The sequence below is a fragment of the Lepisma saccharinum genome, chromosome 12 (assembly GCF_977018435.1).
Source record: "Lepisma saccharinum chromosome 12, izLepSacc3.1, whole genome shotgun sequence".
In the NCBI taxonomy this organism is placed as follows: domain Eukaryota; kingdom Metazoa; phylum Arthropoda; class Insecta; order Zygentoma; family Lepismatidae; genus Lepisma; species Lepisma saccharinum.
This window is the reverse complement of record NC_139240.1, coordinates 58,630,381-58,643,285: the sequence shown is the minus strand read 5'-3', so window position 1 is coordinate 58,643,285 and position 12,905 is coordinate 58,630,381. Positions and strand designations below refer to the sequence as shown.

Here is a 12,905-nt window from a genome sequence, read left to right as displayed (position 1 = left end):
GTTAACACATACTTCAAAGGTTGAGCGATTATTTACAGCATGTGTCTGGAGAGCGATTTCTTTCCTTCCGTATGCAGCTACATGATTCTTTGGTAACACTTCCGCATAGTGGAAACGGATTTCTTCATTTTTACACAAGAAACTACTTACGGAAAATACTTTCTGTATCATCGTTGAAGTTCCTCAATGTGTTTTCTTTCGCTGTGTAATATTTTTTAGCGTCAAATCTTTTTTTCTATAAAAATATCTCTCCCACACGCAATTCCTGTTGCTTCCATTTTCTTCTATAGATCAAGGATGGTCCATGAGTTTCATGACGTAACCCCATGTCAATGTTTCCAAGTATGCCTTTTTGTTGCAAGATTTTTTATTTTTCGAAAATTCAAACTATCCTTGCCTAACCTAACCAAACCTAATCTTACCGGAAATGGTTTGTGGTGCTAACATCAATGGTTCGTGGGGCTAACGTCGATGGTTTTTGGGGCTAATGCCAATGGTTTGCGAGGCTAACGAGGTATTAGCATAATTTCAAATCCGGCCACAAAATCAGGTCTTTTTCGGTGAAGAAGGTTGGAAACACTGCCACAACGAGCGAGGAACGCTATCGCCACATTGTGTGTTACAGAAACCGAAGAATGCAGGCATAACGAAGATTCACATCGGTGTTGGTAATCTTTTATCCACATGAGACAAACTTTGGTTTTTTGTTTTCGAAGATAGTAGCGACATTTCTGTGTCGATACTTGTAAAATTTGGATTGTTGGAGACTCAAACCTTGCAGAACTTAATTTCACCAGTTTAGGTATTTCTGGGCTGCCGTATTTCATCAAGATTGAGATGGTAAGGTGGATGATCATCTTTAATGTTTTCCAAGTTAACACCGACGACACGTGTCTCGCAAAGTTATTGTTGTTGTCGGAAAGGAGTGGGCTGGAGTCCCAGCCTGGACCTTTGTGAATGTCCCTTCAACAAATTCAGACAATCATCATTCATTCTCGTCGTTCTGATTACCCTAAAGTGCCACAAATATGACGTAAACTAAGAAATACAAATATTCAAGTCCCATTTTTTATGTTCTGTGAAAAACACTGTTACTACGAACTAGGGTGGTTCAATTTATGTTATTAACATTTGATCATGTTACTTACCTTATAATTCAATTTTTGCAATATGATTCCACAATGTAATCCAAAGTCAATACCAAGGTCTCCGAACCATGCTGGCTACACACGGTATTTGCGGTCGTTAATAAAGACAGTAAATTTGTATATACAAATTAAGCAAAACTATTTTTCGCAAACTTGACTCGCAACACAATGCAATATTCAAAATCATTATCTGTCGAGTGTGAAATTCAAAATGAACGCAAAAATCACGCACTCTCATACCCTCGGACAGAAGACGCCGCCATCTACGCACATGTCACAACCAATTAAAACAATCGGATTCGGATGACTCCGTGTATACCAAAGAGATATTTCTAAATGTTCACCACCGAATAATATAATAAATAATATATTGCAGAGGAAGATATATGTATCATTTTAGAAGGTGACTGAATCTCATTCTCGAAATTAATTCAATTGAAATGTAATGGAATGAAAGATAGTGAAATTTGATCAATTTATATTCTCAGCTTTACGGGACGAATTGTTTGACCTGGGGTTATTCACAAAAAAGGAATACACCACATAAATGATTTAATTTATTCTACTGTAGTTCAGTCAATTTGTATACATACTGAAAATGTACCCTACGTATTTTTACTCATATCAAATTATACATCCGAATGAATAAAAAGATCCTAAATTCCGTGAATCCGGAACTTGGCATTGCATATTCATCCAGAGCAAGCAACGATTGTGCTACTTGCAGCAGCATTTCGTTACGAGATATGTTAGTGATACTGGATGCAACGCAACCAAAACAACATTTTTCTCTCGCAGAAAATTCGTGGCGTAAATGCGAATTTGCTTGAAATCATGTTTATTGAAGTCTGCTCTTTTATATAAACAATCTTATCTATATTTGGACAAAATAGAAGTTCAACAAAAGGTACGTGCCTACATATTCAGGCTCGTCTGTTTATTGTTGAATGGATGTGGAATATTCATAAGTAGGTGGACCATTTAAATGTCCGGCACTTTGGAATAGAAGTCAAATCTCAGTGCTCACACTTACTTCGAAATGCTGGAGAAGTCAGATGAATTTACATACAACTAAAAATTTCTTACATTTGTTCATATTGATGTTTATAATTGAACAGCATGTCTTGGTATGGATTTTCTCACATTTAAAACACTATTTGCTCCAGTAAGTTCACTGTATAATTATGATTATAAACTCATTGCTGCACTTAAAAAGAAAACCATTCCTAACAAAGGAGTTGGTACACCTAAGATGGCCAAAAACATCCATGGTTCCATTAGATAAAATTTAGTATGGTACTAGTTTACTATCCTTTGGACAGATTTCTACAGAAGAAACTACTTACCGTAATAAGTTCCTGTAGTATTGTCTAACATCGGGAAGGTGTTTTGTGTGAAATTCAGGTAAGTTTTCCGTATCCTGGAAACAGATTTCTTCAAATTTAAAAGTTTGGGGCTCTTTTGGGGGCAGGTCACTTCGGCCAATTTCTAACATGCCCTTAACAGGGAGTCTATAGAGAAACGGGCTGCGTTAGCGGTTGGGGGCGGTAAGTCAATTACCCCAGGGCCGGAGCCCGGAATTGGTGGGAAATTTGAGTCAAAAATTTCAAACGAAAATAAGTTTTTTGTTTAAATTTCGCACCGAGTCCGGAATGGATAGCCCCAAAAACCATTCACGGAATGTTCCGCGAAGCAGATAGGTAAGTACGAATGTCAAAAATTGACGAAACTCAGAAGTTGTAGGTGTCCGACGGATAGTAAACTTTTACCCATTTTTTTTAAAAAAACGGATCTCTCAATCTCCTCATGGAAGAAAACCATGTTTAAAATTATTACTGCAAGTCATTTCTTCTTTTTGCAGATGGAGCAGATGTTGATTGCATTCGACTTTGACCACACAATCATCAATGATAATAGTGATACAGTTGCATGCAAACTAGTACCCGGAGGTATTCCAGATGAAGTGAAGCAACTTCACAGAAAGGACGGTTGGACATTTTTCATGAGGAAAGTGTTTCAGTTGTTACATGAAAGCAATGTATCTAAGGAACACATTCGTGAAGCAATGACCAGAATCCCTTTCACAGAAGGAATGAAAGAATTAATTCAAATGTTGCACAGTAAAGGTGGGGATATCATTATCATCTCAGATTCAAATTCAGTATTTATAAATGATATTCTGCAACACCAGCATTTGGATAATTGTGTGACAGCAGTTTTCACAAACCCGGCAAAATATAATGATGCTGGTTGCTTGGAAATTGACATGTATCATTATCAGGATTGGTGCAATCTTAGTACAAAAAATTTATGCAAGGGTTATGTATTAGAGACTTACATTGAAGAGAGAAGAAACCAAGGAAAGATTTATTCGTCTGTCGCATATATTGGTGATGGCAAGAATGACTTTTGCCCCAGCAGCAAACTGTCTGTAAATGACTTTGTCTTTCCTCGAATAGGTTACGTTTTGGTGAACTATATCAAGCAGATGGAAATCGACAAGAAACTGACTCTAAAGGCCAAAGTGTATCCGTGGAGTTCAGGTCATGATATACTAAAAGTGCTGGATAAATCTGAATAATGTTGAAAATACTAAAAAGATCTGTGTGCCAGTGCATGAATTTGTTTAACATAAAGTGTTTATAATATAAGTGGAGTAGGTACAATTCCCATATACAGTATTTATATTCTTTGTGTGCTTTACAGTTTACTGTGATCATGTTCGAAGATGAGAGTTATTCTTCTTGGCAGGTGAAAATGTACTATATGTAGAGTTCAAATTGAAAAAAAAAATATGCTGAGAAGGTGAGGGGGAGGTGTCACAGTTTCTTTGTCTTGATATTGTGATATCAATTGTTATAATCTTTGTAATACAAATCAAGTTACCATTACAATATATTTGTAACAAAGCAAACTATTTAACTTATTCGATGTTTCACTAGGAGCAATTTTACAATACCGGACCATTCCCCGATTTCGTTAATATTTTGCATACTTAATGATTTTGGGCTCCTAATCACGAATCTGCAGTTAATATTTGGGGGTCATGTGTAGAAATTCGAAAACAAGGGGGTCCATGATCGCAACCGACAATGCACGATTGCTCATTATTTACTGGAAGATTTGTGTTTCCCATACCTAAGAAACAAAATTTCAACCCCAAATTTTAACTATGTTTGCCTACGCTAACCTAACCTTACCGTGAATGGTTTTTGGGGCTATGCGTGAATGGTGTGTGTGGCCTGTGATTGCAACCGACAATGCACGATTGCTCATTATTTACCGGAAAATTTAAACAAACATGCTTTCCATTCTCGTATATGGAGAACCATTGTGGTAATTGAAAAGTTATTATACAACTTCTGCATGTCAAATAACAATATCAACACGTCACCCCCACATGTTAACCTAAGATACTTCATTGGGACTACATATTTTGTGAGTATAAGAAGTAGGATATAAATTACAGCTGTGTCCGGTATTGTAAAATCTCACCTTTCACTACTTGGTTGACCCAGGAAATTACTTATTATAGAAATACTATTTATTGTTTATTTTAGGAAGATGAAACTGTGGTACCACATACATGATGGAGTGAAAAAATGAAAATTTAAATCCAATACTATGCAAAAATTGTCTGTGTTGCTTACAATTCCCATATATATATATATTTTAAATTTCTGAAAAGTTCTACATCCCAAGATTATAGAGTTTATTGAAAAAAAAAAATAGTATCTTGTAGGAAATGCTTGCATTTAAAAACAGCACATCTTATATTATTACTTGTACAGGGTGTTGCAATAAAAAGGTAACTCAAAATGTGCAGAATGTACATGGTTCCGTTACCTTTTTTTTAAACACCCTGTATTATTCGCTGCATATATAGCCGTTACACATTTTGTTCTCATTTCAGATGTGTTATTTAGCTAAAACACACACCACAAGGGATCTGTTGTGTTGCAGACAGCATCTAGATGGCCAGCATAATAAAGGTTCAGTCTGCATCAACTATTTCTGTGTGGACATGAAATACTATATAGTAGTGTTATTGGCTGTTGGTGCAGAAGGATGATACAATTAGCTCAGACAAATTATCCCCTGTGTTTGGAATTCCATTGGAACTAAGTGAAAATATGTGTCAAACTTATTAACCCATTAACTGCGGCGGAACTATATATAGACTAAAATTGGGCTTTTTTTGCGGAGCATCTATATATACAGACGATATTTAAAAATTAACGGTTCTTGTATTGTGGCAAGTCATTTTTATAGGCAACACCTTTTCGTGCTATTATTAGTCTATGTGGATTATTGGCAATCAAACAATCCATTGATGATGCTCTATCAGTTCCTGAAAAATATTTTTTTTGCAATATGGAATTAGAGCCGCGATGTTGTAGTTGGTAAGATGTCTGACAGCAATGCGGAAGACCCGGGTTCGATTCCTGGGGTCAGAATTTTACCACTATGTATAAAGCTGCTCTGGGGCTCACACAGCCTCAAATCAATGTGTACCTGAGGGCAACCCTGGAGGGTAAAGGTGGCCGAAGCATGGTCCTGATAACATCACTTCCAAAATGTCAGAGATCAAGAATATGTAGTGGAGGTGAGGGGTCTATATATGCGGTGGCTCAGTCGGTAACACGTCTGACTACCATGCTAAAGGTCCCGGGTTCGATCCCCGGACGGTTCAAATCCGGGAACTTTTCTAACGGTGGAAGCGGCCCCGGCGCCCACCCAGCATCGAATAACATGGGTACCTGGGGGGTAAAGGTGGTCAGGGGCGTGATGCTGATCACATCACCCCCACTCACGACCAGATCAAGAAAGTGTGGGGTGTTACCCCCACACCCCTATACGCCTTCATGGCGTGGTGCTAAGCACAGGGGAACACTTTACCTTTTACCTATATATGTATATTGTTTTCCTTAGCTTCATTCTGTCGCAAGTCTTTTTATAGTTATTGTTTTGCATTATTTACAATGACATGAATTTACTGTTGCATCTACGAGATATAGATGATTTTTTTTTTTTTGGCGCACTTCTCTTCGTCGCCCCAGGGAAGGGGTTAACAATTTGTGAAATCATACACAAAGACTAGGTGTCCCAAATACGAAGCAACTAACAGCACATTTCGTTTCCACAAGTAGTGTTCATGTTAAAAAAAACACTGTGGCGCAACAACCCTTTGACTACCAAGACATGCCAAGTGGTTTTTCATAGGGTAACACTTGGTCAACACATAGAGTCCCATTGCCACAGTTTTCTGGCTTCCAAGACCATCGCCTGCAACTTATAATAAAATAGCTTCCAATTCTCCTCACAGGGCCTCCTTAATGGCATAGTGGTATTGCCGTCACCTTGTAATCAAGTGGTTCCAGGTCCGATACCCAGTGGAGGCACATGGTGGTTTGGATCCCACTTTAAACTCTAGGCCCAGTCCCGATTAGCCTATCTGTGCATAAAAGAAAATCAAACCCAATTGTCCTGACAATACTTGGTCAGGACTGAGCTCCCATCTGGAATCAAACTTTTCTCTCTCTCAGTAGAAGAGGAGAAGAGAAAGTGAAAAAAGGGTTGAGAGAGAGGTGAAGGGGGAGCGAGATAAGAGGATTTTAAGAAGGGAAGGAGAGTCCTACCTACCAGGAGGAGAAAGAAGTACATCTTTCTCTTTCCTAACTTTCTTCTCCTCTCTCTCTCTCTCAGAGCAATTAGGGGGGGGCAGTTTATCTTTCCAGGTCCTTCCCCTTTCAGCCTCTTTTTTTTTCTCTTCTCGAAAAAGGAGAGAGGAAAAGAAGAAATATTCCTCTTCTCTCTCAGTTGAGAAACAGAAAGAGGAGAAAAAAAGAAAGAAAGATAGGTTTCTTTCTTTCTTTTAGGGACCGGGGGCACTCTTCCTCCTCTTTCGCCACGGGGGTCGGCAAAAGAAAGAAATAGGAAAAGAGAGAGAAAGAGAAGGACAAGAAGAGAAAGGCGAGGGAGGAAGAAAGAGAGTAATAGAGGAGAGAGAAAGAGGAAAGAAATTTCTCTTTCTAAAAGAAGAGGATTTCTTCTTTAGTTTTTTTGTTTTTCTCTCTCCTTTTTTTTATTCCTCTACACGAGAGAGAAAGGAAGAAGATGAAGAACAAAGAAAGGGAAATAAGAGGGGAGAGAGAAAGCAAAGAAAGAAAGAAAATTCTGTCCTCCTTTTCCTTTCTTCTCTCCTTTCGAAAAGAAAGGGAGCAGCAGGAGGTAAGTCCTCCCTTGTCTCTCCCCTTAAGTCCCCCCCCCCATCCAGAGAGAGAGAGAGAGAGAGAGCTTGGATTTGATTGATTTAGTTTATTTTACTTCGTGTTTTGTGCCTCTTAGCTAATTTGTGAAGATGAGAATGAATGATGAAATGGATGAATGGACATCCACAAACAACCAAGCCCGAGCGGGATTCACACCCGGGACCCTTGGCGTCGCAGCGCGATGTGCTTACCACTCGGCCACAGAGTCCAGCGAGAGAGCTTGGACTTTTTGCACCAAGCATGGGAATCCTAAAAAGTTCTGGCAGTAAAACCTTTACACATCACTACCATTGATGGTGCACCATCGGTACTTATATCACAACAGTATTTCCATGAAATGGTATGGTCAGTGAGATAAGAGAAGCTACATTGGTTGTAGCTCCCAGGATTTAGAATGACATCTGCACTATCAATGCAGAATAAGCTGTTTTTTTTTGTAAGACTTGCTCATTTAAATTCGACCACATCTTGGATATTTTACAGGTGATTGTATTCAAGTGGAATTTTAAAATCTTAATCTGAAGGTTCTTAGCCAAGCATGGAATCAACTATCATATTACAGGCATGTCCTGATTTCCTACTGCAATGGTATGAGTAGGGAGCGGAAGTTGATGAAATGGCATCTTTTTTCTGACATCTCGGACACAATGCCCATTAGATACACACAATATTACACTTCATCTAGAACCCAAAAAAAGGTAATTCTAAAGTGCATTTTTTTGCATTTTATGCCAATTTTCAGGTTTTAGGTCATTTTTCGCAATATTCGGTGTATCGTTTTGTCATATTTTGTCACTTCTTTCATTTTGGTAATATTCTTGATTCAGTGTACACAAGTTTTTCATTCAATTGTTTTCAAATTATTCGGTTGTTTCCATTGGAAATCCTTGTTGCATATTTTAATTGAATGTGCATGTGGTATCATTTCGTGCTATTTTTTTTTTTGAAAGCAAGATTGCATTATATTTAATTTACTTTTCATTTCGATTTTTAACCTAAAACTCACAAATTTAATGGTCATTTTTTGCATTTTTTAGGTCATCAACTTCCACTCCCTAGATACGAGGCTTTTTTGGGTGGAGGGGGCTACAATATGGGAGGGAGCAGTCATCCATCAGTAGTTCTGATAAACGCAAAAAATTATTCCAGCAGAACAAAAATTTTGGGCGCAGCAATCTTTAACCCTGAATAACCTCTGCTTGAAGTGTTGCAACCCGATTTCACGTAAACATAAAGAAAATGTTCATCAGGTTGTCTCAAGCCCCTTTATGTTCACATATTCTAATCTGGACTGCTTAGCACAGCCAGGGGTGTAAGGTTCAAATCCTGGGTGTTCTTTGCGAGTGTCCATTCCATCAATTTAATCACTAATCCTCATAGCCCGCATCACTCCCACCTGCCACGGTGGAAGATCATCCAACCCATTACGGGGTGGTGTGGTCAGCACAACAAACCCCCAGTCAATGTTGTAGGTTTCTGCGGCCGGGTTATGCTACTCATACGTAGCTCCCCAAAGTCCTCACGATAGTGGGTGGCCACCTGTCCCATACATAGGCCAAAATCTCACGATAGAAGTTGTTATGCTTCTCCGTGGAGACTTGAACCTGCATGCATCCTGTAATCAGAGCCCAAAGCATCATGCCTTAGACCGCATGGCTACTGTCTGGCTGCCTTAGCCGAGACCATGGACAGATGTGCGCATGTGCCAACCGGACGCGTTCAGTTGGTTAATAGGGGTGACGGAGCTTTGGACAGGAAGGGGGCTCCTTAAAAATCGTCTGCTGTAGAAACAGCAATGAAGTTTCAACGTAATAACATCACCGCCAAAATACATACAAAGATGTTTACGAATAATGTAAGGGTTATGTAAGCCAGTCATATACTATATCAGCAAACAGAACATATCAGGAAAGTATTCATATCGTCACATTAGTAGATAAACTTGTTTGTAAACCAGTAGCTTTATTTTAGATCATTCAATTAAATTGATCTTTTTAGTAATTATTATAATTAGCACAAATGTACACAACCTTAATCACGATAGTATTCAATAATAATAATATTGTTGTATATAGTATTATATATAAATGTAGTAACTGAATGGCTTGTGACATTTTCTAGCATAAAGAGGGTGTTTTGTAGAATGTGCAACAGGGGCCAAAACGTCCCAATTTTCCTCATTCCACTTCGAAACGGTTTGTTGCGAATTGTAAGAGCCATCACAAACACAACACAGAAAGCGGTAATAAACACAACAAGCGAACCCACGCAAGTTTGGCGAGTGCTTCTCCCTGCTTTCCCTCTCGCGTTTGGAATCGTCGTTTCCAGGCATAGGCGCCGACTCCATGGGGCTTAGGGGGGCTCGAGCCCCCCCAATGTTAATGATGTGGGGGCAGAGCCCCCCAAATAATTTCGCTTAAGAGGATCTAATGTATTATTTTTCTTCTCTTGTAAAGTTCTATGAATTGTGCCACATGAACTTAACTTTAAATACACATTTGAAATGTTCTAGACCATCAACGTTGGGGGGGCTGAGACAGCTAAACCATCAACTTTGGGGTGCTATGATCGGAGACAGCAAAACACATGACTTATTACTATATACTAAGTATATAATTATTATTTACTATTATACATATATTAATCAATGACATAATGAATTTATCCAACGACTTGTTAAAGACTGTTTGGGAATCCCCTAAAAGAATGCAAATATTTAATGGTATTATTTATGTGAATGAGAAGGCTGGCCATACTGGACTCCGACCACTTTGCCCTCGTCGGTGGACGTTGAGAGCCTCCAGTTTGCAACAGATCTTAAGGAACTATGAAAACCTTCTCAATTTTCTTGAGAAATTTTCTGAAGAAATTCTACTGACGCAGCATCAAAATGTGCTGGATACCTGGAGACAATGCTTCACTTCAAGACATTTTTCTTCCTCTCCCTCTACTGCCATGTGATGGGTCCAATAGAAGAGGTAAACTGTAAGATTCCGTCTCCACGCATTGGTGCTACAGAAGTGGAATCAAAACTAAAATACTTGACTGACATCTTTCAAGAAAAGCGAATGTGTTTTGTGCAGTTCTGACTGAAATTCACAAAGGGCAAACAGAGCCTAGTTGATGAGCCAGAATTGCCCTGGCAACGTCACGTCCCTAAGAGACTTGAAAATCCTGATGCTGACAAACATCACAAGTTCTACACTCCAAAATAGTATTATAAATCAATATACACTGACGTGTGTGACACAGCAAAATCATGTGTTAAACAAGGACATGAATCTACAGGACTACAAAAAATAACAGCCGTAGAGAAAGAATGCATCTCAACTGTGAACAGTTGCACAACAAACTTTCAGCAAACGCGAGAATTCTTTCGCCAAGATTTGGATGCTGATAGGCTCTCCTTATAGCAAACGCGGTATACACATGTCCATGCTTGGCGATATCGCCAAACAGAAGAAAGTGGTTCTAACTACCATGCGTGACATAAGGAAGTTTCTTTTGGAAGACAGCACCCTCCAGGAGCTTCTGCCTGAAGTTGCTAAATTCATAATGGTCCTCCGCACTGTGCCAGTGACGACAGCCACAGCCGAAAGGTCATTCAGTCCTCTTCGCCGACTAAAGACATATTTGAGATCTACAATGGGGCTGAAGAGACTAAGCAGCTTAGCTGTACTCCACATACATCAAACTGTGCTTGATAATTTGAACCTGAGACAGCTCGTTAATGAGTTCATAAAAAAATAACCCACTCCGTAGAGCAACTTTTGCTTTATTTTTAAATCATGTTCATATGTTTTTGTTGTGTATGTCACTTTATATCGTAGTGTACATGCTATTTTTTTTATTATTGCAAAATTAAATTTAAAAAGTTAAATATTGTAGCAAGAAGAAAAAAGTCAACTATTTTCCTGCAATTTGTGTTAGCATTTATGTAAATAATTAAATAAAACTGTTAAATATTGTAAATATTCGTTATTTTATGGGTACGTCAACACTAAGGTTATTTGCAACCCATCACATGTCTGTTGCGGACATTAAAACAGACCCATGCCGCCGCCGGGACTCGAACCCGAGACCTCAGGATCAAAGCGAGATGAGTCGACCACCCAACACGCTTGCATACTGAGGCTGGCATAAAACTGTTAGGTTGGTCTCTTAATGTAAATACATAATTTTCAATGAAAATGTTAATTGTTATCTAAGAAACAAATGAACAGACACAAAAGACATAAAGAGTCTTAAACATTTTCTAAACGTTTTTCATGTTACATTTCATTTGCATGAGGAATATAATAGCTGCTTAAAAACTGCTATACGAAGACGTAATTTTTATTTTTAAAAAAGGGAGGGAGGGAGTCATTCATTCATTTATTTCAATGATCAGAGCCCCCCCAATAATTTTGACAAGTCGGCGCCCCTGTTTCCAGGTAGTTTTGTCTTCCTTGGCTGGACTGAACAGTGTGGGACATCATTATAATTATGCCACTATGAATAATTTGCAAAACATGGGTGTAGAATCTCTTCAGTAAAGAGTGTGTGTGTGTGTGTGTTCGCGGGAAGGAGGGGGCAATAATTGAAGCTGCTGTTGATTTATTTTACTTCTGTTTTCTGCCACTTTTGGCTAATTGCAAAGACGGGGATAAAAGGATAATCACACACACACTTAGACATCACACAAGAGAAATCCCACAGGGGATTATACTGGTCGTGGATCAAAATGCCAGAGTCTCATTAGTTTGCAGAGTGCAGTCCAGGGTGTACTATGTGGAAGTGAGGTAGACATTCACAAAAGGTTACCGTTTGTGCTGTCCAAAATTTTGCATGCAGTGAAGTTGCAATGGGTACATGGGTGGAGTTTCAGCTTTTGCTTTGAGGGGGGCCTGACCCTGGGAAAAGAAAAGCATATGATGTACCTGAGGGTTATTGAATATCCCCTAGTTTATAAGGGGTCTGGAGGCTTTCCCCCGGAAATTAAAAAAACAACTTAAAAACACTGAGTTTTAGGCCTTTTAGATTTGCAAATGTTAAATTTATTTGCTTAAGTAAACAAATATTAATTAGTATATTGGTTGTCAGCTTTAAAAGAAGCAAAACAGTACGATTATTGCATTTTGCATTTCATTTTTTTTTATTGATAGAATACTCGTATTACTTTAAAAAAGTTACGGTACAATAGTAAGCTTCAGAAATTTTAGAAAAATTAAATTGAAAAGTTCTTTTGATGCCTCAGCAGTAACTGTTGACTCAACACAAAGTCATTTTACGTTTTTCTTTCTTCAAACTGTACACATCAATCAAAGCGTCTAAGACCCGCTATTGCGGCACAACTACCGCACATGCCAAACGTCAAGATTTGCTGTATGGTTTAATAACAAAAATGTAGTAACTGAACTTCATCATGTGTTATTTTTTTAGTCTGGCCCCTCCAGAACTCCACCTATGAGTGGGTACCTTATTTGTGTAGTGTTATGGTATACAA

General features: G+C 38.6%; 2 protein-coding genes across 3 annotated transcripts in view; one reads left to right on the top strand and one right to left on the bottom strand.

Moving 5' to 3' along the window:
• Positions 1-1,414, bottom strand: part of Elys (AT hook containing transcription factor 1 homolog) — a 119,884-nt gene extending 118,470 nt beyond the window's left edge. The window contains exon 1 of the mRNA XM_083132450.1: positions 1,149-1,414. The gene's annotated coding sequence lies outside the window, so the exon portion shown is untranslated. The remainder of the gene's footprint in view (positions 1-1,148) is intronic.
• Positions 1,415-1,755: 341 nt separating this feature from the next.
• Positions 1,756-4,233, top strand: LOC145996499 (pyridoxal phosphate phosphatase PHOSPHO2-like). 2 transcript variants are annotated; one of them, XM_083133000.1, is made up of 2 exons: positions 1,756-2,055; positions 3,010-4,233. In XM_083133000.1, exons 1-2 carry the CDS (start codon positions 1,963-1,965, stop codon positions 3,727-3,729), a joined length of 813 nt encoding a protein of 270 aa, XP_082989126.1. In that variant the 5' UTR covers positions 1,756-1,962; the 3' UTR covers positions 3,730-4,233. The 2 variants fall into 2 exon arrangements, with proteins under 2 accessions (XP_082989126.1, XP_082989127.1); XM_083133001.1 differs by lacking the exon at positions 1,756-2,055 and adding an exon at positions 2,228-2,275.
• Positions 4,234-12,905: the final 8,672 nt, after the last annotated feature.

Excerpts from the sequence above, each read along its gene's own strand:
- LOC145996499 (XM_083133000.1), top strand. The coding sequence starts at position 1,963 with ATGCGAATTTGCTTGAAATCATGTTTATTGAAGTCTGCTCTTTTATAT. Across the intron at positions 2,056-3,009 it reads AAATAGAAGTTCAACAAAAG|ATGGAGCAGATGTTGATTGC; the intron begins GTACGTGCCTAC and ends TTCTTTTTGCAG.